General features: G+C 38.6%; 2 protein-coding genes and 1 pseudogene across 5 annotated transcripts in view; all 3 read left to right on the top strand.

Moving 5' to 3' along the window:
- The window catches only part of SOS2 (SOS Ras/Rho guanine nucleotide exchange factor 2), a 107,330-nt gene that overhangs the window by 3,355 nt on the left and 76,800 nt on the right, over window positions 1–27,175 (top strand). The window lies entirely within an intron of this gene.
- On the top strand, window positions 14,253–16,408 carry LOC308424108 (heat shock protein HSP 90-beta-like; annotated as a pseudogene). Its single transcript has one exon. The product of its transcript is annotated as a heat shock protein HSP 90-beta-like (transcript).
- Window positions 24,717–25,025, top strand: LOC308437035 (10 kDa heat shock protein, mitochondrial-like; the record flags this gene model as incomplete). The annotated part of the gene is made up of 1 exon (XM_080938080.1): window positions 24,717–25,025. One exon carries the CDS (start codon window positions 24,717–24,719, stop codon window positions 25,023–25,025), a length of 309 nt encoding a protein of 102 aa, XP_080794206.1.

Here is a 27,175-nt window from a genome sequence, read left to right as displayed (position 1 = left end):
ATTCATATGACCATTTAGGTATTGATAGGATACTTAATGAAGAAATAGGAAAGCTATTGGGCTAGGTATAAAATTAGTTAATATTTCAGATAAGAACATAAGAATAAGTTTGGCAGTCCTTTCCACTACATAGAAATTATTTGCATTTTGACCAGCCAGAATTCTATAAATTAATCTTATAGACTTGTTGAATATATTAGTTAATAGGAAGTAATCAAAAGTTTAAACTAAACACCACACTGAAAAGTGCTTATTATTTTTGTTTTGTTTTTGCTTATTTTCAAGTTTTGGGTAATTTTTTTTTAAAAAAAATGAGCACAGAGTGGGCATGCGTTTGTTTGAATTTAGAAAAATTGCTAGTGTCAACTTGAAAATGAAAGTCTTGTTCATTTCTTCCAACACTTACACTAAATTTGAAACAATACATAAAATGAGTGAATTTAATTTGATTTAGTGGAAGTTGTTTTTAAAACTAAAAAACAAAACAAAATGCTGGGTGTGGTGGTACACTTTAATAGTAGCACCTGGGAGGCACCAGCAGGAAGATCTCTATGGTGTGAGACCAGCTAGTTCCGGGCCAGCCAGAACTACATAATGAGACATTGTCACACTTACATAGCTTGTGAATGCTCGAGCACTCTCGAAGGTACAAACACACACACACACACACACACACACACACACACAATTAAAAGTTAAGAATGCAGTCTGAATTTACAGTTTTCTTAAATAAAAGCATCAAGTATGCATTTTACTATGTAAAAAAAACAGGCGAAAAATGCATTTATGAGAAGTAAATTTGGAAGTAGAAATACATTTTTTGTTTGCCCTTTAATTAAAAAAGAAAAAAGTTATTTTGTTGGCTTTTTTTGTTTGTTTTTTTTTTTCTTCTGGTACTGAAGATTGAACCCTGTGCATGCCACGTGTGTGTTCTACCACTGATCAGCATGCCCAGCCCTTTGTTTACCTTAAAAAGAAGGCTTCACCTTGTGCATCTGGAAACATACAGAGTTATAAGCATGTGGAGTGACACTACTAATGGGTAACATATGGATTGTTAACATTACTGCTAAATTATGTATCATTCCTAAAAGAGCCAGGAACTTTATAAATGCCGTTACCACTGCTCTCTAAGAACAGCGAAGCTATCATATTACTTGGGAGCAACAAAAGAGCGTGTCCTTGTACACGCAGCATATTACCTTCGTGTTTAAATGCTGTATGGTAAGGTAAAAGAAGGTTACAAAATGCATTGGTAGATTCTGAAAGCTCCAGATGTTTTCCTTCATACAACTGGTTCTTGGAGTTCCAAGTTTTAGAAGATAAACTGGATCTTTTCTCTCCACAAGATTTGTAGGGTGATTTGAGAAAATAGAGTTGGTGTTACTAGTCAAGAAGCCATCTTTGAGGAAGCTAAATTCTGGAGATTATAGGAAACTGTTACTGAGTGTCTCTTGTGTGTCAGCAGTAGTTTTGATATTGAAGCTCTAGGAAGGGTCCTGCTGTCCAGAAGCTTGCATTCTGAGTAACTGTGAGAGACAGACAAATTAGCAAGCAAGGAGATGAGATGCAGATTATATGTACATCAAGTTAAGGTTTTCATCTGAGTATAGGAAGTCCTGTAGGGTTGTCATTCCTGGAGCAAAGCGATTAGATTAACCTGGTCATGATTGGGTTTTGGAAAGGTTACACGTGCAGGTGAGGTCCAGTAATTAGATGTGCAGGAGCTGTGAGGTGATGCCAGTAATGGAGCAGCTCCAGAACCACGGCCCCATCGGCATCCTCTAAGCCTGCCAACCATGGCACTGTCGATGCCTTGAAAGGGCTGTAGGAGGAGGACAAAGAGCCCCTCACCCCGCTCTTCACCAAAGCTGGCAGATGGAGAAAGCATAGGAAACATCTCCTTTCACAGAGGCTCCTCATGATTCTTGGGCTCAAAGGAGTTATGTTTAGTGTCACAACCACTGAATTCAAAAGGAAGCCTGTGAACCTGCAGAACTTTGACTCTAGGAACCCACCCACCATATATAACTTTCAACAGCGAAGTTAAAACAGATGTAAATGAGATTGAGGAATGTTTTGAACAAATCTTATCCAGCTCAACTGCTGGAACATCTTTGATAAATTCTCTGCTTCTATCAAGACCTCAAGGCAGAAGCTAATGAAACACTGGGGGTGGGGCCCTTGAAAATACTGCAGAAATTAGAGGAATCTGCATTCCTCTCTCACGAAACTGATGAGAACAGCACGTATGGCATCAAGTTTTCCACATTTACATTTCTGGATGGTAGTGAGATAACATTAGTGGACTGCCACCTGCTGCCCAAGCACATTGTCAGGGACATTTCTAAAGGAATGACGGGCTTCTGTGGATACCTCAGGTGCCTATAAGGTTATTCCTCATAGGGATGAGTTCACTAATACCTGTCCCATTGTTAAGGAGGTAGGAATAGAATACAGCCATGTCACCAAAAAGATTAGAAAGTGAACCACTTTTGAAAGAGATGCCATTATATTCCCCTAAGAAAATGCTTTCCTAACAGGCTGCTTGCTCTCCTTCCTCTAAAGTAGAAGTATATTTTGCATGAACCTGCACTTACTTAAGACTTGGATTAAGAATACACAAAGTATCTCCAATACACACTCCTAAGCAGCAGCATTCTAAAATCCTTCCCCTGGCCCACCCTGCCCATCTCCTACCCTCCAATTCAGAGACATTCTGCTATGAACTCTTCACCTGAGAGGCAGTGTGCTGTCACTCTATTACCCCGACTATCGTACCCATTCACTGTGTGTAGATGGCGGAACTTGAGGTGGAGTATCTAAACATTAGAATAATGGCTGTGGCCTCAGTGGACTCCCACACGGATGTATAATGCATAGTCCAAGGACTGTTTATTCATTCAGGGACAGTTGTAATACTGAGTAAGGAATATGAAAGAGTTGCTACTGTGTTGAGTATACTGTTTCAGTGTAGAGCATTCCTGAAGGAGCTGAAGGGTATTGCCATCCAAGAAGGCTACCTTCTGCAGAGAGACTGCTGGTGTTTTGATAGATACTTAATTTTGCCTAAAATATGGATCTTATACATTGTAACATCCAAAACTATGTAGAAACTGAAAGACTTGGGGCTGGTAAGGCATTCTCAGAATTAAGGGGAAGTGGTGGGTAGGTTCTCTGTAATTGGGTGTATGAGTTTTCACCCAGGACCATTCATACATAACACAGTGTTATGACCTTCATTGTAACAGACTTTCTCTTCTCTCTTTCCCTCCTCTTTTTTTTTTTTCCCCCCATGTGGGCTTGGGAATCTCTACCTTGTGTAGTCCTGACAAGCTTCTCTGTCCTTGAGCTGTACCAAGCCCCATCTTGTTCAGTGTAATTCCTTTTCCGAGGGGTAACCACGTATCTGTCTTTGAGCAGCACTATATAAGCTGATGTGTAGCTGCCCAGCGACTAGTATGTAAAAACTGCTATAGAAATTATCCTGGGGTGCCTCATGACCTCATTAAAATGTCAAGTACACTTAAAAAAAAAAGAGTAAATTCAGAAACTGATGGAGAGCCTATGGTTTTTAAATTTTTAACATGGAGCCTGTTCTGGATTTTCTAAAGTGCTGACTAGAACAATAGAACTCATGGGAATGGTTTGGAATTATTCCAAAGTAATAATGACCCAAACTGACCCAAGGGGCTCAGCCACATTGGTTGAGCATTAGGAATGCACTTTAACTTGGTGCATTTAGCTTCCTGTCAGCCATGATTTAGTAACCTTTTTCTGTTATCAGTTTAATTTTAGTATGGTATATTTGGAGCAATAATAGTCCATTAAAATATTTTATGCTGAGTATTGAAAGCATTACCTGTGTAACCACTTGACATAAATCAAATATATTTCTATTGTGTTAATCATGACCTTTCTTTTAAGGGTTTCGAAGTTTGATTATATCCTATGTTAGGCAGCATATTTGACTGAGGGAGGAATTTTAATGGAACTAATGGATTTAGAGTTATTTCATGTAGCCATGTTAAAAATTAACTACCAAAACTTCTTTTCATAAAAATACGTGATAATTAGTAGAAAGCTTTGTAAAACATATGAAGTGTTATATATTCCAAATTTACAAATAAATGTTTAGAAGTGGAGCAACACAGTGAAAATAACATGTATAAAGTTCTAGCTAGTCAAGACTTCTTTATCCTCCCTCCCTTCCTTCTCTCTTTCCCTACCTTCTTTCCTTCCTCCCTCCTTCCCTTTACTCTCTCTTCCTCCCATTTCTTTCTCAACAGACTGCTGTGTATCCCCAGCCCATATAGAAGTCTTTAGTTATTTTTATTAATTCATTTATCATTTTGTAAATCTACCACACCTCTTAACAAAAACACTTTTTAGTTCTTTTGTAATTGATCCATTAGAAGTATTTGGTGATTGGTCTCTTCTGCCTTACAAATCATTTTAAAAACCAAAAAACTCTTATCTTTCAATACTTGAAACACTCCTGGCTTGTTTTCTGTCTCTTCCTCTCTCTTCTATAGGCTTTCTGTCTTGATTTTTTAACCTTCTTAAACCTCTTGTCAATTCTTAAAAATCCAGTGGTGATTCTTCCCTGTGGCGCATACTAGGCTCCAATCCAATCTCTCCTGAGTCTCCATGACTCTTTCTATTAATTAGGGAGTTTAATGTTTTTGTAATTTCTCCCCAAGAGAATTTGCACATTGTATGTTGACATGTAACATTTTTCATGTTAAAATCAAGTAGTTACATAGGGTATAATTTTCTATTACAAATACTAATGGTGTTAAAGTAAAACAGCTTAGACAGTTAGAAAGGACTCTAATGGAAGAGATGGCTCACTGATTAAAACCAACAAACAAAAAACAAAACACTGGTTGTTCTTGCAAAGGACCCGAGTTCAGTTGTTAGCACTCACATGGTGGGTTACAACTGTTAGTAACTCCAGTTCCAAGAGATCTACAGCTCTCTTCTGACCTCCATAGGCACCAGGCATGCATGGGGTGCACCTACATATGTGCAGGCAAAACATACATGTATTTTCAAAAGCCTTTTAAAGTATTCAATGGAATGTAAACGCCAAAGTAATTTGCTATGCACTGTGATTCTTTTAAAGTGAAGGTGGCAAAATAAGTCTTTAAACTTTGTGTTGGCCTTTTCTCTGTGAGCTTTGTATCCTGCATGTACATAATTATGTTCTTATATAATGTTTTAATGTTTGAAAGACCTCGGTTGGGGCTGGAGAGATGGCTCAGAGATTTAGAGCACTGACTGCTCTCCCAGAGGTCCTGAGTTCAATTCTCAGCAATCACATGGTGGCTCACAACCATCTGTAATGGGATCCAATGCCCTCTTCTAGTGCGTCTGAAGTCATATACATAAAATAACTAAATAAATCTTAAAAACAAAGACCTTGGTTGCTTTTTATACTTCTTTGTAACAGAGAAAACTATATATTGAATAGTATATATAGAATTGAATAACAGAGAAATATATATATTGAATTAATTCATTCACCTATAAACATAAGGCCCTAACATTATTTTGAGCTAGTATGGTGGTGTGTATTTGTTTATTTATTTCTTATTTATTTAATATGTGTTTTATCTGGTGCCCAAGGAAGTGAGAAAAGGCATTAGATTCCCTGGGATTAATGCTACAGACAGTGAACCATCAAATGGGTGCTGGGAAGTGAACCCTGGTGTTTTGGAAGAGCATCAGTGTTCTTAACTGTGGAGTCACTTCTCTAGTCCCTTGATGGTACATATTTGTAATTCCAGCAGTTAGAGCTTAAGGTAGGAAGATTGTCACCAATTCAAGGCCAGTGCATAGTAAGTACCAAAGCCAACAAGGGCTACATATGATGACTCTACCTTCAATAAAATAAAATTTACTTTTCTTTTATATAGATACTAATGTCCAAAAGTTAATATAAGTGAACAAAAATGTTAAAGCAACTAAATCCAACCTTCTAACTTTTTAAAAATTATATGCCAAATTCTATAGTTCTAACTATTCAATGAATCTTAATAATCAAGTTGCTTTTAATCATTAGCTACTCATTTAGGACTTTGGTTCTGTTTAAAGCAAAGATCATTTTACTTGGAAAATAATGTTATCAGAATTTAAAAGTCATTTGCCTTTTCACTTTCTAGTATTTCCAGTCTTTACTAAATAGCCAATGACTACAATTATTATCTTTTTAGTTTTTGTACTTATAAGTTGTTTGTTTAATATACTCAAGAAAGAAAAATACAATCAAAACTTTTAGTTTATGTACACCTTAGTCAAGATAATATTTATTGATAAAATGCATTTTATCCTCCCACTTAAAATAGTATGTTTTAGTAAGTTCAAATCAAATTTAGATTACAGTTTTTGAGTCCTATTCCATAGTCAAATTAATTCACAGCTAATACCTAACATCAGGAGCTTTAAGTAATCTGTTTCTAGGTAGTAGGTTTCAGAGGCAAAGTCTTTTTCCTTAAAGTCTAGCCATTCAGGATATGATCATAAATAGTTAACTCCTCTGGAGTGTAACCATAAGACAGTGATCATCACCTACCTCATGCTCCTTTGAGACAGAGTTTTGCTATGTGGCCAGTCTGGCCTTGAGTTCCAGTCTTTGCTTCAGCCTCCTGAATGCTGAGGGCTAGAAGTGTGCCTACCACTGTGTCTGATCTCCTGCTGGTTTTTCTCCCTTTTTGCCCCTTGGTGATTTAGGGGAACTATCCTGAAACTAGTATAAACACTTTATAAATAATTTGCCATTTTCTAATTAATAGAATGTATGTTTCATTCTAAACAGCATCTTTTAGCAAGAAAAATGCAAATTTGAATAAGAAAAACAAGATTAACTGGGACAGTTAAAATTTATTTAAAAAAAAATTTTATGGGAAAGGATACCACCATGTGAACTTAAGAAAAACATTTATAGCCTAGGTCTTTCATTCCCATCTGTACAACTACAAAACCATGAATTCCTGGGACATGGGCTCCAGCTCAGGCTCCTTTCTGTTCACACAAAGTGATTCCCTGGATAGAACAGGCTGGAGCCTCAGTGGAACCCTTCAGTTCCTTCCCTCAGGTACCTTCCCTTTGGCGTAGTTTCTTTCCTGATGCTTTCCTTCTTCCATTTCAGGAAGCCATCTTGACTCTTACTTCCCTTCTTCCATTTCAGGAAGCCATCTTGACTCTTACCTCCCTTCTTCCATTTCAGGAAGCCATCTTGACTCTTAACCTCCCTTCTTCCATTTCAGGAAGCCATCTTGACTCTTACAGTACTTACCATGCTCACTCTGCAGGTCCTTCTGGCAGGAGTCCTGTCTTTAATGTGCTCGTTTGTTTACAAGGCCAGCAGCAGCTGAGCGGCATTGTAGATGATCCGTTTTGCTGTGGTAACAATTAGGAATTCCTTTTTGAAAAGTACCTAATCCCCTAATATCTGTGGAATAACTTGTGTAGATTCACATGTATGTGGCCAAAGAAACACCCATTTTTTAGAAGGCTTGGAGAGCATGCGTCAGCTCCTCTCCTCTTTCCCCGTGTTTTGTCACTTTGGGAATTACTGGAAGATTCAGTACAGGTGGCTCGGCTAAGAGGACTTCCTTACCATACTCTTAAATTCTCATTAAATGTTTATTGTACAAGCTTTCTGTTGCTGGATAACAAATGGTGATAAAATGTAGATTAAAGCCACATCTATTTATTTATCTGATACTTTGTTTTTTAATCAGAGGTCTAGGAATAGCCTAACTTGATTCTCTGCTTAGGGTCTCAGAAGGGGGGAAAAGTCACTGTTTTTGGCTAGGGCCGTGGTTTTCTCTAAGACTAGTGCTTTCTTTAAAGCCAGTGTGATTTTAACAATTTATTACCTTGTTAGGTAGAGCAGTGAAGCCAAAGCTTCTAAAGAGCATACCCTATTTCTAGGCACATTTGTTCATCAAAATGTGTTGGTTTGCTTCTTTACATTCAATAGGAATTCATCTTATTCTGTTTTTTGTCTGTTTGTAGTTCTGGGCATTGAACCCAAGGCTGTGTGCATGCAAAACAAGCACTTCTCTGTGTAGCTAAACCCTAGTCATGTTGCTACTTCTCATATTCTGACACTTTTTTTTTTCACCTGATGAGGTTGTGCTCACCCAGGGTAATCTCCCTTTGATTAACTCAGGGTCAGCTGATTAGTGATATCAGTCACTTTTTTCATACTTGTTTGTTTGCTTGTTTTAACATTTTCTAACTTGTGTCTATGCTTGTATGAATGTATGTCACATGAAGGCAGGAGGAAACTGAAGGTTTAAAAAGGGCATTGGATTTCTGGAGCTGGAGTTACAGATGGTTGAGGGGGTGCTCCATGCTGGGTGCTGGGAACTAAACTTTGCCTTTGCCATATTTTGAACCTTGCTCAGAGAATTGCTTATCTTTCTGTATTAATAAAACACTCCAAGGTAAATGACTATACAGGGCATGCAGAAGGATTAGGAGTCATCTTAGAATTCTGCCTAATTTATTTTATGAAAATAGCTCTGTATAACTTAGTTATTAAGACCAGTGATATTGTCAAGCCAGCTAGTCTTAACATACTTATCTTTTGTCAAAGTCTGACTTGATATTTTAGTTAAATGAATGCCTTAGTACTTGTCACATGTCTGCTCACTTCTGAATGTATTACTGTAAGACAGAAAGAAAAATAGGTAACGTGTGAGAACTGGTATTGAACTGGTATTGAATACTTTTTCGTGAATGAAGTAAGATAATATTGCCTGAAGCATGAGGCTGTAAATTTTGACAGTAGTCAAATGAATGGAAGGGAGAAAGCACTTAAATGAAAACAGTTGTGATTGTGCCTTTGTTTAATGTCACAGAATGTAAGTGTACATGTATGTATTACACTTCAGCAGCATACCATACCACGAGAGAAGGCATTTGGGAAAGACTAGTAAAACTGGCCATATTTATCCCTGTGTACATGTGCCTTGTTTGGGATGTCTTACCTAAGAAAGAGTCCGTATGGTAGTTTAGGTACTGTGCTGATGGATGTAGTGGTGGGTGGTTTTAGCCTAGAATTCCTTAAATGAAATAAGTCTAATAATTGTGGTCTTTTAGTGTGTGTGCGCGTGTGTGTTGTACAGATGTAAGTACAAGTGCACACATCCATGCAGAGACCAGAGAAGGACAGTGAGTACCATTCTCAACCACTCACTGCCTTTGTCCCTTGAGACTCAGGGTCTCTATTGAACGTGAGGCTCTGTGGATAGTTGGCAAGCCTGTGATTCTCCTGTTGTCTTTCCCACACATTTCTGGGATTATAGGTATATCCAGCCACACCTGCCTTTTTACCTGAGTTCTAGGGATTAGAACTCTGGTCTTAATTATTGAACAGTAAGTGTTCTTACCCACTGAGCCATTGTCTTAACCTAATACTTTAAAATATGTTTTCTCTTAAATTTTTTTTGTTAGGTCTTTGGTGTTCATTGTAGTTTATTTACTAGTGAGATTATGAAATTAATACAAAAAAAGATAGAGAATTTTTAAAGAGGAAAAGATCTTTTATTTTTTTGTTTTTTTCTAAAATACCCATAGTTTTGACTTAAGTTTTATGATAGTTTTTCCTAACCCTGCCAACAGTAATTTGATGGTTTGTATATGCCTGGCCCAGGGAGTGGCACTATTGGAGGTGTGGCCTTGTTGGAATAGGTGTGTTACTGTGGGTGTAGGTTTTAAGGTTGGAATTGAGTCTTTCCCTAGCAACTTTCAGATGAAGATGTAGAACTCTCAGCTCTGCCTGCACCATACTTGCTGGGATGCTGCCATGCACCCACCTTAATGATAATGGACTGAACCTCTGAACCTGTAGACCAGCCCCAATCAAATGTTGTCTTTAAAAGACTTGTTCTGGTCATAGTGTCTGTTCACAGCAGTAAAACCCTAAGACAAGTAATGGCATATATGTATTTAAATATTTTATGTTCTGCAGAAGAATAGTGAATTCACATACTCTGCTATCTTGGCTTTCTTGATTTATAGACTACCTTTATGGAAAGGTATTTATAGTTCATATGAGGTTCTGTTCAGAAAATTTTTAATAACAAAAATTTTGAATTCAATTAATAGTCTTTCTTACATATTTGACTACTTTATGGTAAGCCCTCTTCTCTTATAAAACTAAGTAGAATCAGATTGCTAGTCTCTACTTATATTCATTTTAAATTAATCCGTTTTTAGAGTCAAGAAGGTACCTAATTAAGAGATGAATTTTAAGGAGAGGCTGGACATGAGTAGAAATCCCTTTGTGGATACTGTAAAAAAGTAGCAGTTTTCTCTCCCTTCTCTTTCCCATCTCTTCTCCTCACATTACATTACAGAAAATGCAATGACATCAAATTTTTATCAAGTTCTTAATTTCCCCCCAGTCTCCAAGTAATTTCAATGGGGTCATGAATGCTGTGAATCTACTTAGCAGGTGCTTAGAGTTCTTTATGGAAAGAGCCATGGCCTTAACGACATGTGTAGCACAGTATGAGTTTACCTGTGTATTAGGACCAAATACCAGAAACAACAGATAGTTCTCCACTGTCTACCTTGATCAGGAGAATGGTTCCCCAGATATTACATTCCTTAACAGCTTTGTTAATGGCATAAATGTTGTATAAAAACCTGCATATATAACGTGTATAGTTTGGTAAGTTCTAATCTGTACACATCAGTGAAACCACAACATGGTGAACAAGAGAATGATGGCACACACTTGTATTCCCAGCATTTGGGCTTCAAAAGTAGGAGAATTATGAGTTCAAGACTAGCCTGAGGTACAAAACAAGTTCTAGACTAGCCTAGGCTAGGGGGGAAACCTTATCAAAGAAAAAATAAAGACAGTGCACTGTGTCTTTAAGCTCCAAAATTCCTTCCTGACTATACTTCCCTTCCCTTCCCTTTGCCTATCCCACCACCTATCCCCTGGCACTCTCTGATCTGCTGTCCCTGTAGACTTCATTTTCTAGAGTTTTATGTTAATGGAATCTTACAATAGAGGCTTCTTTTGGAGGAGTGGGTTGACTTTCTTCACTTGGTGCAATTATTTTAAGAGTTATTCATGTTGTTGAATTGTCAGTATTTTCATACATGTCTATGTTCAGTAGCATTCCAGTGTGCATATGTACTGTCATACTTTTAGATTTTAAGATCTTGGCTATTACAAACAAAATTGCTATAAGCATTTTGTGTACAGGTTGTGGTTAAGTACCAAAGAGTAATTGGATCAGTTAGCTTCCAAGAAACTGCCAAGTCACATGTAGTGTCCTGTAATCCTGGCTGCTCAGGAGGCAAGGTAGGAAGATCATAGGTTCAAGCTCTGCCTGGGTCCAAATCAGTCTGGGTAGCTTAATGAGACATCTCTCAAAACAGAAGATACAAAAAGGGCTTCTGGGTATAGCTAGCTCAGTGGTAGAATGTTTGCCTAGTATGCATGAAGTCCTGGGTTCAATTCCTGATCAAACTTTTAACCATAAGGCCGCTTCCCCCATCCCCTCAAAAACAAAAACAAAAACAAAACGAGAAAAATTATATGACTGTTTTCCAGAGTTTTACCATCATGTTATCAGGTGGTGGTAGCTCATGCCTCTGAGTTCAAGGCCAGCCTGGTCTACAGAGTAAGTTCCAGGACAGTCAGGGCTATACAGAGAAACTGTCTCAAAAAACAAAACAAAACAAAAATGATGATAATATTAATATATTATTATTAAACTGTAGCCATCCAAATAGCTATGCAGTGCTGTTTTGTGGCTTTGGTTTGTGTTTCCCTAATAATTAATGATGCTGAGTACCTTTCACATGATTTCCTAGCTATAATTTTGCTCAAATGCTCAGATCTTGTACCCAGTTTGTTTTTCTTGTGTATTTTGAGAATTCATGTGTTTAGATATGAATTTTGTGTGTGGGTACTTTGCCTGCATCCACATATATGTGCACCACATGCATGCCTGTGCAATGGATCCCCTGGAACTGGAGTTACAATCAGCTTTGAGCTGCCATGTGGGTGCTGGGAATTGAACACAGGTCCTCTGCAAGAGCAGCCAATGCTCTTATCCACGGAGCCATTTCTAGCCCCTGGCTATGAGTCCTTTATCAGATATGTTACTACACATTGACTGTTGTTTTCATTCTCTTAATACTAACTTTTCTCCCGGTTTGAGACAGGGTGAGGTCTGAAAAGATCTTAGGATTTTATGAAGCACTGTCTGTTCTCTAGTGTGTCATGGTTAGGGATCATTGCTGAATCCAGAGTACAAACATTCTGTCCCCCTTTTTCCTTTGAGTTTGGGTTTTGTTTTATGAGGCAATTGCACTGTGTAGTTCAGACCTGCCTGGACTTTGTTATGCAGTGTCAAATTTGTGAGCCTCCTGCCTCTGTCTCCTAAACACCACGGTTATTGGTGTGCACTACTACACCTGACTTCTATACTTTTCTAGAAGTTTTGTAATGTAGGGTTTACAATGTAGACTATGTTGTTTAATCAGATTCTTGATCTTGTTTTTGATAGATAGCTCTCTGGTGATATTTGTTTTCCTTTATTTTTTCTCTTTCAAGGTTGTTTACATTGTTTGAGGGCCTGTCTTTTTAGGTAAGAATTTGGCAGAGGCAGGTGGATCTCTGTGAAGCTGAGGCCAGCCTGGTCTACATAATGAGTTCCAACCTACATAGTGAGACCCTATCTCCCCTCCCCTCCCAAAAAATCCTAGAAGTTGGTGGTGTTGAGCCTGTAATCATAGCATTCCAGAAAGAAGGCAGGAAGATTAGGTCAAGACCAGCCTCCAAAACATAGTCAGCTCCAGGCCAGCCTTGACTATATGAGACTATATCTTTAAAAAAAAAAAAAAAAAACAGAAAAACAAATAAACTCCTATAAGTTAAATCATTCTGAATGATTTAAAGCACAACATAAGGGGGAAAAACAAAACCCATTAGGTTGATGAGAAGGCTCAGTGGTAAAAGCGCTTGATTCCAAGCTTGACTATGACCTGGGTTTGATCACCAGAAGGAAGGAAATAATCAATACCTATAAACTGACCTCTGAGCTCCGCACATGGGCTGTAGCTGTGTATCTCCCTACCCTGCTCTAAATGAATAAGCATAATTTAAAATGTTTTAAAAATAATAAGAATCATTATAACTTTAATAAAATATTGCTGATAGCTATCAAAGACTGAGGACTCAGAAATACAGCTTAGCCTATAAAGTATTTGCTCTGCAAGAATAAGTATTCAGATTCTCAGACTCATGGAAAAAGCTGGGGGCAACATCAAGTGCCTATAATCCCAGTGATGAGGAGGCAGAGAAGGGAGAGTCACCAGCCGACCAGAACAGAATTGAAATGACTATTTGAGTGTTGAGCACACGCCCTAGGACACCCTAAGACGCTCTAGTCAACTGTGAACTTGGAGTAAGCATTCAATGAGAAGAAGCTGACCTATGCTTGGTAGATTTGCATTCCTGCCTTTTCTCTGGGTGGTCAACATTTTCTCTTCTTCAGCACGGCCTTCCATGTTTCAGTCTCCACAGAGCAGAGGCCAGTCAAAAGCTATGTCTGGTATTCAGCTATGAGCCTCCTCTTCTGAGTATTCACCACTTGGATTACCATCTTCCAGACTTCTGTCTCCCAGGGATGCCCTTGGAAACTGTCTCTCCACCATCTCTTTCAGCATTCCTTGACAAATTCTCCACAGGCTGATGACCTCTTTTTCTCAGAATGGTCTCCTCAAAAGTTACTCTCAAATATCAAAGATCGTCCCCAATTCCATCTTTCTAATAAAGGACACTAATTTTTAAAAACAAGGAATATAGAAACTGGGCATAATGGTGTGCACTTTTAAGTCAGTACTGGAGAAGCAGAGGCAGGTAGATCTCTGTGAGTTCAAAGTCAGCCTAGTTACATAGTCCGTTCAAGGGTTATATAGTGAGACCTTTTCTTGAAAACAAACAAACAAGTAAATAAATAGGGTAGAGTATGTCTGTAGAAAGTACTCTATGCCTGTCTGTGACCTCTGTACACTCACACACATGAACATGAACATCTGCAGATATCCAAGGCCAGCTCGGTGAGACAGTGGGTTCCCCAGGATAGGAGTAAGGATTGAAAGAAAAGAGAGGCTCTTGAGTCACCGCCGTGCATCCTAGGCTTGCTGTGCGAGTCAGATGTGGTCCAGGCCCATCCTGCTCTGTACTATTTGGTTTTCCTGTCAAGATGCCTGAGGAAGTTCACCATGGAGAGGAAGAGGTGGAGACCTTTGTCTTTCAGGCAGAAATTGCCCAGCTCATGTCCCTCATCATCAATACTTTTTACTCAAACAAGATTTTCCTCCAGGAGTTGATCTCTAATGCTTCTGATGTCCTGGACAAGATTTGTTATAAGAGCCTGATGGACCCTTCCAAGTTGTACAGTGGGAAAAAGCTGAAAATTGACATCATCCCCAACCCTCAGGAGTGCACGCTGACTTTGGTGAACACAGGCATTGGCCTGACCAAGGCTGAACTTATAAATAACTTGGGAACCATTGCTAAATCTGGTACATATGCGTTCATGGAGGCTCCCTAGGCTGGTGTAGACATCTCCATGATTGGGCAGTTCGGTGTCAGGTTCTGCTTGGCCTATCTAGTGGCAGAGAAAGTGGTTGTGATCACAAAGCACAACAGTGATGAGCAGTGTGCCTGGGAGTCTTCTGCTGGTGAACCCTTCACCGTCCGTGCAGACCATGGTGAGCCCATTGGCTGGGGTACCGAAGTGATCCTTCACCTCAAAGAAGACGAGACAGTAGTGGAAGAGAGAAGGGTCAAGGAAGTGGTGAAGAAACACTCACAGTTCATAGGCTATCCCATCACCCTCTACTTAGAGAAGGAATGAGAGAAGAAAATCAGTGATGATGAGGCAGAGGAAGAGAAAGGTGAGAAAGAGGAGGAAGATAAGGAAGATGAGGAGAAGCATAAAATTGAGGATGTGGGATCTGATGAAGAGGATGACAACAGCAAAGATAAGAAAAAGAAAAGATCATGGAGAAGTACATTGACCAGGAAGAACTGAATAAGACAAAGCCTATCTGGACCACAAATCTGGATGATATCACTCAAGAGGAATATGGTGAATTCTCCAAGAGCCTCACCAATGATTGGGAAGACCACTTGGCAGTCAGGCACTTCTCCGTAGAAGGTCAGTTGGAATCCAGGGCATTGCTCTTCATTCTCTGGCGAGCTTCCTTTGACCTTTTGAGAACAAGAAGAAGAACAACATTGGATTGTATGTCCGCTGTGTGTTCATCATGGACAGCTGTGATGAGCTGATACCTGAGTACCTCAACTTTATCCAGGTTGTGGTTGATTGTGAGGAACTGCCCCTGAACATCTCCCAAGAAATGCTGCAGCAGAGCAAGATCCTGAAAGTTATCCGTAAAAATATTGTGAAGAAGTGCCTTGAGCTCTTCTCTGAGTTGGCTGAAAACAAAAAGAACTAACTACAAGAAATTTTATGAGATATTCTCCAAGAATTTAAAGCTTAGAATCCATGAGGATCCCACTAACCTTCGCTGCCTCTCTGAGCTCCTTCGCTATTGTAACTCTCAGTCTGGAGATGGGATGACTTCCCTGTCAGAGTGTGTGTCTTGCATGAAGAAGACCCAGAAGTCCATCTACTATCACTGGTGAGAGCAACGAGCAAGTAGCCAACTCTGCCTTTGTGTAGCGTGTGCAGAAATGGGGCTTTGAGGTGGTGTATATGACTGAGCCTATTGATGAGTACTGAGTGCAGTAGCTCAAGGAATTTGATGGAAAGAGCCTGGTCTCAGTGACTAAGGAGGACCTAGAGCTACCAGAGGATGAGGAAGAAAAGAAAATGGATGAGAGCAAGGCAAAGTTTGAGAATCTCTGCAAGCTCATGAAGGAGATCTTGGACAAGAAGGTTGAAAAAGTGACAATCTCCACTAGGCTTGTGTCTTCACCCTGCTGCATTGTAACAAGAACCTATGGCTGGACAGCCAACATGGAGTGGATCATGAAGGCCCAGGCATTGCGAGACAACTCTACAATGGGCTACATGATGGCCAAGAAACACTTAGAGATCAACCCTGACCACTCCACTGTAGAAACCCTGAGGCAGAAGGCTGAGGCAGACAAAAATGACAAAGCTCTTAAGGATACCTGGTAGTCCTGCTGTTTGAAACTGCTCTGCTCTCCTCTGGTTTCTCACTTGAGGATCCCTTAATTCACTCCAACCGCATCTACCACATGATTAAACTAGGCCTGGCATTGATGAAGATGAGGTCACTTCAGAGGAGCCAGTGTTGCTGTTCCTGATGACATCCCCCACTGGAGGGTGATGAGGATGTCTCTCACATGGAAGAAGTAGATTAAAGGCTCCTGGGAAGCTTATGCCCTCTGTATAGTATCCCTGTGGTTCACCCAACAGCCTTGACTGGCCCTGACCCACCTGGGTCTGCTCATGTCTACAAGAATCTCTTCTGTCCTTGTGCCTTAAGGCAGGAAGATCTCCTACAGAATAGCAGGGTTGGGTGTTGTGTATTGTGGTTTTTTTCTGTTTGTTTTATTTTGTTCTGAAATTAAAAGTATGGATGCAGTTTTACAAAAAAAGTAAAGAGAGTCAGCTAAACAAAATTATAACATGACTTTGACCAGTTCTGAGGCTAAAGCAAAGTCTTTTTTAATTCAGTTCTCTTTTAAACCACTTTAATTACGTGCAGAAAGATAACATCAGTTCTGAGTCAGGGAACAAGCAAGTTAATAATAAAAGATCCTGGGGGCTAGGTGAGGAGACCAGAGACAAGAGGGGGTCCCAAGAGAAAAAGAGACTGCCACACCTACATCTGATGAGTCTACCCTGAGCTACAAATGTAAATGTTCTGCCCTGAGCTTCAAATGTAAATGTTCTTAATCAGGGCCAGTTTCCCAAGTTTAGGGCCAGAGTTTGATTTCTGCCTTGACTAACTTCTAATTGTCCTGGTGATGTCAAAAATTCTTGCCACCAACTGTCCATTGGTGCCAAAAAACTCTCCACATCCCCCCCACCCCCCGCCCTGATTAATTTCATAAACAAGACTGCGTCTGTCTTAGGTTGGTCTGATCAAAATACCTTCCTTACCCATCTTGGAATGTGCATTAGTAATATTCCATATTAATTTGGAATATAATATCAATGTACTTCTGGCTTAGGTTGGTAAGACACTGTACAGAACTTACCTGTTATGGACTAACAGCCTATTCAATAACTCTGGATGGGGATTCATTTTCAGCTTCAAGCCATGTATTTTGGCGGCCAGCATAATGATGTTGTTAAAGGCTAGCAGCAATAAAAGTATTCTCAGGACAAGAAGAGCTATCCCATAACATATATGCCATTCTTGAAGCTAGACCAAGAAGAAAATATTGACTTCAGGCTACGAATAAATTTATCAGCAATATCTGCAGCATCAAAGCTCAGTGGGGCAGCATTCTTTAAATGAATAATCTCAGTGTGCAAGGCTAAACCATCTAGAGAGGTGTTTGAACTATGCCAAATACCCTGCAAGTGTCTATGAATCTTTTCCCAATTATAGTGACTATCATTGTACAGTTTAGAAGTAACACAAATCTATTGGTACTTAGCATGGCACTCAAGATGGCTTCTTACTTTAAACTTTGAACCTCTTCTCCAGTAATTTGCATAGTATTATAAAGAACATAGATCTATTGTTCTAAATGCCTATCTAACTCCTCTTAAATATTCAAAACATTAGTAACATTATGCTAAATTATTAACAAGAGTAGCTATCTTAACTTCTTCTGTCAAAGAAATTGCAGAAGTAATAGTACTAGCTATCAATACAATTAAAGCTGTATACCAGCAATAATCAAGCCCACTACCCTCTTGCTTCAGTATAAAGCCTGACTTACTTCTAGTAACTGCAAGCTTTTTTCAGAATACCAGGGTCCTGTAATACTCCAAAAGCTGGTTGATAAACCACCATAAGAAACATGTCGCATTTCAACATTAACACAATTGAAAAGTGTACAATCAATACAATTTATATTAAATATCATAGAAGAAATAATAAAAGATTAGGTGCTTTAACACATGTGATAACATTTGTACAGTCTAGATCCTGTCCCAATTTTATCCACTGTAAATGTAACTTCACAAGGCAATTGTGAATTTTTAAATGTCTTTTTAAATGTCCAGAACAAGTCTTCCCAATGAAGACTGTTATTTCTAATATTGGATTGATTTCTAAACCAGTCCATGATTGAGTCAAAATAACTGTTCACATTAAAGTTAAGAGAAAAGTCATTACAACTTCTTCTCTATTTGATTAATTTTTTGTAAGTCCTTTTCCAGTCTCTATGTTCTCTGTCCCACAGTGTCTAAAAGCTTGAGGCAAAGCTGCTTGTCCAATCTGGGTTAAAGGCAAGCAAAGGTGGGTCAGGAACAGATGTTCAATACAGCTTCGTGGTCACCACTGTCAGGGCACTCAGCAAGCTCACAGGTCAGCATGATTCTCTGTTCCAGCATCAGCGTGTCTCACCAACCACTCTGGCAGCTAGCACACTCTTGTAGCATCCTGTGGGAAAAACCACAAACATACCCTCTTCCCCATATTAATACCTGGAACTGTTCCTTATGCCAGTATGTGGATCCTTTCATTTCACCTAGGCATAAGTATGCCCAGTTGTAGAATGCCATAGACACTCAGTTCCTTAACAGCCAAATTTAAATTTTTTTTAAATTAAAAGAGCATGATTTAAATAATTGTTGTGCACAGGATGTAACTCTCTCCCCCTTTTTATTTTATGAAGATATTGTTGTAAAGTTTTACAATACCTGTTTCACAATATCTTGTCCTTAAGAATTATAAGGAATCCCAATAATATGGGTAACATTAAATAGTTGGTAAAAAGTCTCAAATGTTTGACCGCAATAGCCAGTTCTATTATCTGTTTTAATCAAAATTGGAACACCAACCATAGGAAAACAACATAGGCAATGAGAAATTACACTTTTAGTTGCTTCTCTTGTTAAAGTAGTTGTAACTTGAAAGCCTGAAAAGGTGTTAATATTCAAATAAATATTTAATTTTCTAAAATCAGAAATGAGTAATATCCATTTGCCATAATTAATTAGTTATAAGTCTTTGAGGATTAACACTATTAGGTGATACAGGAAAAAAATTGAGGACATTCAGGACAAGTCTTTACAATTTGATGTGCATTGTCTAAAAATATCAATTGTTGTGTTAGACTATTACTATTTTGATGATATAAAGAATGAGATCATAATCTGCCTGGTATACAAATCTGCTGTGGCATTGCCTTTACTAAAGGATCCAGGCAACCTAATATGACCTTTTAAATGTCTTAAAAAGTATGGAACAGTATGTTCTCCTAAGTTGTATTTATATAAACAATAACAAAATTTGAGAATTAGCAGTATCTAAAAAAGGAAGAATTTCAAGCAATTACAAACTATAAGCTATATATTGGCTACCAGTATATAAATTTAAAGTTTAATTTTTTAATATTTTAAAACAGTGGCTATAGCACATAATCTAATAATCTGTGCTGCAGCAGGGGGAAACTTAAGAGAATGAACATGTGATCAAATTACATATACTGTCTTCTCATCAGATGAGCCATCTATAAATACAGCAATTGTATTATCTATGGGCTGCATGTGAAATTTACAGGAAATATAAAAGCATGCATAGGGAAAAGAATTTTAACAACTTGTCTTTTAGATAATGATTATCAATTTTGCTTAAAAAGTTTTCACATTCAATAGGCCAAACATTAGTATTTTGCAATAACCAATTTAATTGTTGTTTGGAATAAGGAACAAATATTTCTTCTGGTTCTTTCCAAAATACTTTCATGATTCTATCCTACAATTCTGTATTAACACAGCAAAGGCTACATAATAGGATGCTAAAACTTTACTTAAAGAGGTAGAAAGGTGAGTTCACATTAATGTTTCCTTTTACCAAAAGGACTGCTGTGGGTGCAAAGCAAAGAATACAAACAACCAACAATTGATCATAATCTATATAATATCTGTTGTTAACTAATTGTTTCCTCTATATTTTCTGCAAAACTTTTCATCCCTGTTGAAAATAACAAACAGGTTTAAGACTTCCTGTGGTGAGCTTAAAGGGAGGTCTTAGCCAACTAACATCTCCTGACAACTTTTGAAAATCATAGTAAGTAAGTAAATTATCTTTATGAATTTTCTATGCCACAATCTGACTGGGGATATAACTGATAACCCAATTAGTGAAAAGGACATTGCCTTTGACATTTTCTGGAGCAAAAACCACTCCCTAAAATTATAAGGCTCATTGTAAAAGCAAAAACTCTTAGTAAATCTCCTTCAGAGGTGTCTGCTAACAAAGCATCCACAACAATAAACATGGAGGGATTCCAAGTCTCAGCTTCCTGCATTGAAGCTGGGCAAATCTGCAATACAGGATCATCAGTCATTCCCCCAGGCAAAACTTTTCAAAGACATTCATCATCTCAAGGACTCTTCAAAATACAAGCTGACACTCCAAAAGCAAACCCTTTATAACCATGAAGATGCAAAGAAATGGCATAAAAGCAATCTTTTAAGTCTATGATAATTCTATGCATATTTTTTGGAATGGCAACTGGAGTAGGTAAGCCAGGCTTTAATGCTCCCATAAGCTCCTAGTTACATTAACCTTTTGTAAATCTTGCAATAATCTCCACTTACCTGATTTCTTCTTGAGGCATAAGGCTGCTCCAGAACATCCTCTGTGAGAGGCTAAGAGCCCTACTCAGTGAAATCCTGCACATGAAGACTAAGAAAAAGTCTAACTGCAAGTAATTGTTTCTGTAATTATGATTTTGGTAAAATAGCCTGCAAAGCAATTTTAGTACTAAGCATCAGGGTTTCTTATGTCAACCTTCTTCATTTCAAAAAGAAAACAATCTATGGCCATATCACCCCCCAAACACTCAATTTCATCAAATAAGAAAAGTCATAAATAAACATGCCATGTCAAAAGTGATTTTAAAACACCTTAAAAACCTAATAGACAATAAAATTACAACAAGGAGACAAGAGGAGGTCAGATGTCCTGAGTCTCTGGTTCCCACTGGAAAAAATGTCTAGTTCTGGTTCTGGGTCCCTTAGGTAGGACATCTGGGTCCCTTTGACACACCTAGTTTTCTTCTCTCTCTTGTGTATTGTTTACTGCTGCACCAATCTGTTCATGTGTGTCAATTTGTGTCTGTGTCTTCATTTCATTGTTTATTTGTTGATTTGTGTTTCATGTTCAAAAGAAAAACAATGGTTAAAATGTTTTGAATGCTTTCATGGAATTAGGGTTCTCTTGGTGGGTGAGATGGCATTTGCTGCCAGGCCTGATGCCTGTTAAAACCTGAGCCCATATGGTGAAAGAAGACTTTTTCAGATTTCTCTCTTACCTCTACATAGGCCATAGCAGGTACATGTCTACACACATATACACATACATAAGTACATGGAAACGGGTTTTTATACCAAGGATCTAATGAGTGTGTACAGTGAAGATGTTCCTGAGTTTCCTCTTGTCGAGTGGAAGAAGTAGACAGTGTGAGAGGAAGCACATTCCCCAGACCTTTCTGCCTCCCTTCTACATGATGCATATTTATTTTGATTGGGTTAATAGTTTTATTATTATGACTTCATACTATTTATATTAAAGCACTCTTTTTTTTTTTTTTTTTTTGCTTTTAATGACACTAATAATTACCTTGTTGCCTGGTTTGTCTAGTTTTCTGTGAACCAAGTCTCAGACTCAGACTCTGTCAGTCACCCCAGTAGTCTTTCAGGATCTTAGTTCTAATAAGTATGCTCTTGGTTTCATCTTGCTGAGACAGTTCCTCCTAGGGTCTTCCGACATGGTCCATCTGCACCGGTGACCCCCATGCTTCCCCTTGGCCCTTGTCCTGTGATTCCCTTTCTTTAATCTCATTCTTGATTTATAGGTTTTTTTAGTGTTGTATATATCACAGTCTTAATGGGAAATGGTTTGTGGGAGATACAGTTTTCACCTTACTATCTAAGAATGCCTCCACTTTACTATCATATTTCATTGATTATTTGTGGGTTAGATAGGAAACCATTGCCATTAAGCATGTGCTCTTCCTGTCTGGAGCTAGTGTTTGCTCCAAATTTGCAAGCTATGCTCTGTCTCTAGTTTCTATCATTTTAATTTTATTCAGTGAACTGGATACTATAGGTATTATTTTAAATTATTTTAGTGGTAACTTCTTGATTTGCCTCATCTCCTTTACAGCACCACAGCATGCCAGATGGTTCTCTTAGCTTTTTAAGCATTGGACACAAGTCAGGAAACATAAATATTTAACTGTCATCCAGGTTAGGTAGCACATTGCCAACACTTTTCTTTTAATATAAATTATGTACAAAGGGTACCTGCTTAAGTCTTTTCCTTTTCCCATGTGTTCCTAAGTAGTGCTTTAATTTTGTCTTTTTAAAAACTGAATGTTGTACATTTATTTATAAGACAGCATCTCACTATGTAGTCTATAGTATTACATAAGGAACTCTCTATGTAGACCAAACTGCCTTTAAACTTGCAGAGATCCACTTGCCTCTGCCTCCTGAGGCTGGGTTTAAAGATGTGCGCTTCCATGCCCAACAATCTTGTTTTATCTTGAGCCTATCATATGTGTTCTTTTAATTTAGTGCCTTTTGTTAATATTGTTTTGAGGATTAAGCCACGATTTATGTAGTTTTCATTATTAGGATGTATATTTTGATACACTCTTTTATATGGTTTTGTGAATGATCTGTGATAGCCAACACGCTACTGTTTTATATGGTTTTTTGAATAGTCTATGATAGCCAATGTGTTTTAGGTTTTGAATGAGTGAATTCATTAATCATACAGCAGGCCAGAGTAAAAGAATAAATATCAAATGGTAGATTAGTTTTCTTATGTATTTTTCTTATGTATATTTTGAAAGTTATCTTGTCAATTGAATTACAACAAGATCTTTTGTTTGAGATTTTATTAACTTTATGAGTTAGTTTGGGAAGAATTCATATACTCAATGTCTGATAATTCACACAGCAAATATTAATTTGTTTTATTTTTGATATTTCACAGTCTAGTTTTCTGAATAGGAGTCAAGATTTTTTGTAAAGTAGTTTTTTCCTGCATGAGTATGTTAGTCTAGAGTCTCAGAGAAACAATTAATCACATGCATGCATGTATATACATTTTAAAAGAGATTTACTATGAGGAAATTGGCTCATGCATTTTGAGAAGCTGCAAAATTGGAAGTCTGCTTTTATTAAGCTAGAGACTCTGGAAAGTCACTAGCAAGGTTATGTGAGTACCAGGAGAGCCAATGCTGTGTGTTTCAGTGTGAGTCTTAGTTTGAAGGGCAGGAGACCAATAGTTCATCTCAAATCTATCAAGGAGTGAGAAAGATTCCTTATTACCCAGAATATAATTTTTAATATTTAGTCTTTTATTCACATCTCTAATAGATCAGATTGAAGCTGCCCACACTGGGAAGGACAGTCTAGCTTTCTAATTCTACTAATTTAAGTGTTAACTCTCTCTGAGAAGAACACTCAAATTTTTATCTAGACATGTCAGTACCCAGAAATCAACTATCTGAAGGAACACCAAATAATTTTTTAAAAAATTGTTTGTGTCTGTGTGCATGCATGCGTATTTCGGCTAGAGGAGGACATTAGTGTCTTCCCCAGTCTCTCCATCTTATTCTCTTAACTCACGTTCTCCTACTGATCCCAGAGGTGGGCTGGCGTCCAGCAAGACCTCCATTCTCATCCTCAGTCTCCCTTCTTGACATTTCTGGGTCAGAAGATTTTTTCCATCCACTTGCCTGCAAAATTCATGATTTTCTTAACATGAAGGAATGTTGGATTTTGTCAGAGGCTTTTTCAGCATCTAATGAGATAGTCATGTGTTTTTTTTTTTCCCTTTGAGTTTGTTTATATGGTAGATTATGTTGATGGATTTTTGTACATTGAACCATTTCTCTATCCCTGGAATAAAGCCTACTTGATTATGGTGAATAATGTTTTTGATGTGCTCTTGGATTCAGTTTGTAAGAATTTTATTGATTATTTTTGCATCAATATAATTTGCATAAGGGAAATTGGTTTGAAGTTTTCTTTCTTTGTTGGGTCTTTATGTGGTTTGGTATCAGAGTAACCATGGCTTCAGAGAATGAATTAAGTAGTTAGTGTTCCTTCTGTTTCTATTTTGTGGAATAGTTTGAGGTGTAGTAGTATTAGCTCTTCTTTGAAGGTCTGGTAGAATTCTGCACTGACACCATTTGGTACTGGGCATTTTTAACTTGGGAGGTTTTTAGTGACTGCTTCTATTTCCTTAGAGGTTATGGGACTGTTTAGATAGTTTACCTGGAGCTGGAGAGATGGCTCAGCTCTTCCAAAAATCCTGAGTTCAATTCCCAGCAACTACATGGTGGCTCACAACAATCTGTAATGGAATCAGATGCTCTCTTCTGGTGTGTCTGAAGACATCAACAGTGTACTCACATAAGATTTATTTTATAATAAATAAATCCTTTTTTAAAAGATAGTTTAGGGACTCTCCTTGCAGCAAGCGGCCCAAGTGCAGAGTCCGGAACTGTGGCGGCGCAACTCATGGCTGAACAAGCTTTTAAGAAGTTTATCCCGCTCTTTGACAGAGTATTGGTTGAGAGGAGCGCTGCCGAAACTGTAACCAAAGGTGGCATTATGCTTCCAGAAAAGTCTCAAGGAAAAGTATTGAGTGGAACAGTTGTGGCTGTGGGATCAGGCAGGAAAGGAAAGGGTGAAGAGATTCAGCCTGTCAGTGTGAAAGTTGGAGATAAAGTTCTTCTCCCAGAATATGGAGGCACCAAAATAGTTATAGACAACAAGGATTATTTCTTATTTGGAGATGGTGACATTCTTGGAAAGTATGTCAACTGAAGTCACTGTTGAAATGGTGTCACATGAAGCTGCCCATTCCACTGATGTTCTGAACTATTTCATCATGTAAATAATTTCCATGCCTCCCTTTTATAATAAACGGATGATGCCTAAACTGAAAAAAAAAAAAAAAAAAAGATAGTTTACCTGATCTTGCTTTAACTTTGGCATTTGGTATCTGTCTAGAAAATCATCCTTTTCATTTAGATTTTTTCAGTTTGTCTAGTATATGCTTTTGTAGTAAGATCTGATAATTTTTTAAAAATTTTCTGAGTGAGGTAGCCCAGACCCAAAAAAACATGCATGGTACTCACTGATAAGTGTATATTAACAAAAAAGTACAGAATCCCCATGATACTACAGACTGTAAGAATCCAAGTGAGGGTGCTTGAATCATACTTAGAATGAGGAACAAAATAATCATAGGAGGCAGAAGGGGGGAAGGACATGGGAGGGAGAGGGGAAAGGGAGGGAAATGGTGGGCAGGATCATGTATGGGGGTGGGGAGGCAAGAGAGAAGCCCAGAGGGCCAGGAGAGTGAATTGAAATATGCAGATGCTAGGTCATGGGGGTTAGGGGTGTCCCAGAGACCTGGGATGGGAGAGACTCCCAGGACTCAATGGGAATGACCTTAGCAGAAATGCCCAACAGTGGGGAAATGGAACCTGAAGTGACCACCTCCTGTAGTTAGGGCCCCCAGTGGAGGGATGGGGTCACCAACTCACCTTCAAAATTTTTTGACCCAGAAATGTTTCTGTCTAAAAGAAATGCAGAAATGGAGACTGTAGGAAAGGCCATCCAGTGACTGGCCCAATTTGGGATCCATCCCATGGGCTGGCACCAAACTCTGACACTATTGCTGATGCCATGCTGTGCTTGCAGACAGGAGCCTAGCATGGCTGTCCTCTGAAAGGCTCTACCAGCAGCTGACTGCAAAGATGCAGATACTTACAGCCAACCATTGGACTGAGGTCAGGGACCCCTATGAAAGAGTTTGGGGTAGGATTTAAGGGCCTAAAGGGGATGACAACCCCGTAGGAAGAACAACAGTATCAACTAACCCTGGGAGTGCCCAGAGACTAAACCACCAACCAAAGAGCATAGATGGGCTGCTTCAAGGTCCCTGGCACATATGTAGCAGAGGGCTGCCTTGTTTGGCCTCAGTGGAAGAGGATGCACCTAATTCTGTAGAGACTTGAGGCTCCAGGGAAGGGGGATGTTCAGGGGTAGATAGATAGGTGGGGGTACTCAGAGGTAAAGGGGAGAGAGGATGAGCTGAAGAACTTTGGGAGGGGGCACCAGGATGGGGACACCATTTGGAATATAAATAAACAAAATAATTTTTAAAAAGAATAAAAATGACAGGGTGAAAAAAATAAGATTTTTAAAATGTCAGGGCTAGAGATCTGAACTCAGATCCTCATGTTTGGGCAGCAAATTCTTTGAATCATTTATGCATTCCTCACACCTTCTTACTGATTCTTATACTTTCTTCTGTCTTTGTGCCTTACTGCACTGGCTAGGACCTCTATAATATAGAGTAGAAATAATAGAAAGTGTCCCCACCCTTTCTCTCTCTCTCTCCTTCCATTCTTTTTTCCCAGTGTTTTGAGACATAAACACTTCTCTGTGTGTGAGCATGTGTCTCTGTCTGTTTGTCTTTCTTGTGCTTTTTCTTTTGATTATTTTTTTTGTTTGTTTTTATCTCATTTTATTATTACTTTTTTAGATGCCTGGTTATTTTCCAGTGAAGTAAGAAGGTGTGGACTCAGACCTAGAATTCAGAGAATAGGATGGAGAGGGACTGAGGAGAACTCTAATGTCCTCCTGTAACTCGGAGAGCTGCCAGCCTCTGCCTCCCGAGTGCTGTGGTTAAAGGCATGAGACACAAGGGGGAACAGGTGAAAAACATGTAAACATAGAGACACTCATGTTTACATACACAGAAATCCCATAAAAACACAAACTTAGAAACCACATTATAGATGGAAAATACCTGTAACATCAGAGGAAAGCGCTTGTCAGCATTAGGAGACAAAGAACCTCCAAAAATACTATTGAGTTTATTTTGTGTTGGGCCTAGAGCCTGGCCTTCAGAGTGGCTTGTGTGCCCAGTGAGACTCTTAGAGAAAGCTCTGGATTAGGGATGG

Source organism: Micromys minutus (assembly GCF_963924665.1).
Source record: "Micromys minutus genome assembly, chromosome: 1".
Taxonomy (NCBI): Eukaryota; Metazoa; Chordata; class Mammalia; order Rodentia; family Muridae; genus Micromys; species Micromys minutus.
Note: the sequence above shows the minus strand (reverse complement) of the source record. Positions and strands in the feature narration are given on the sequence as shown.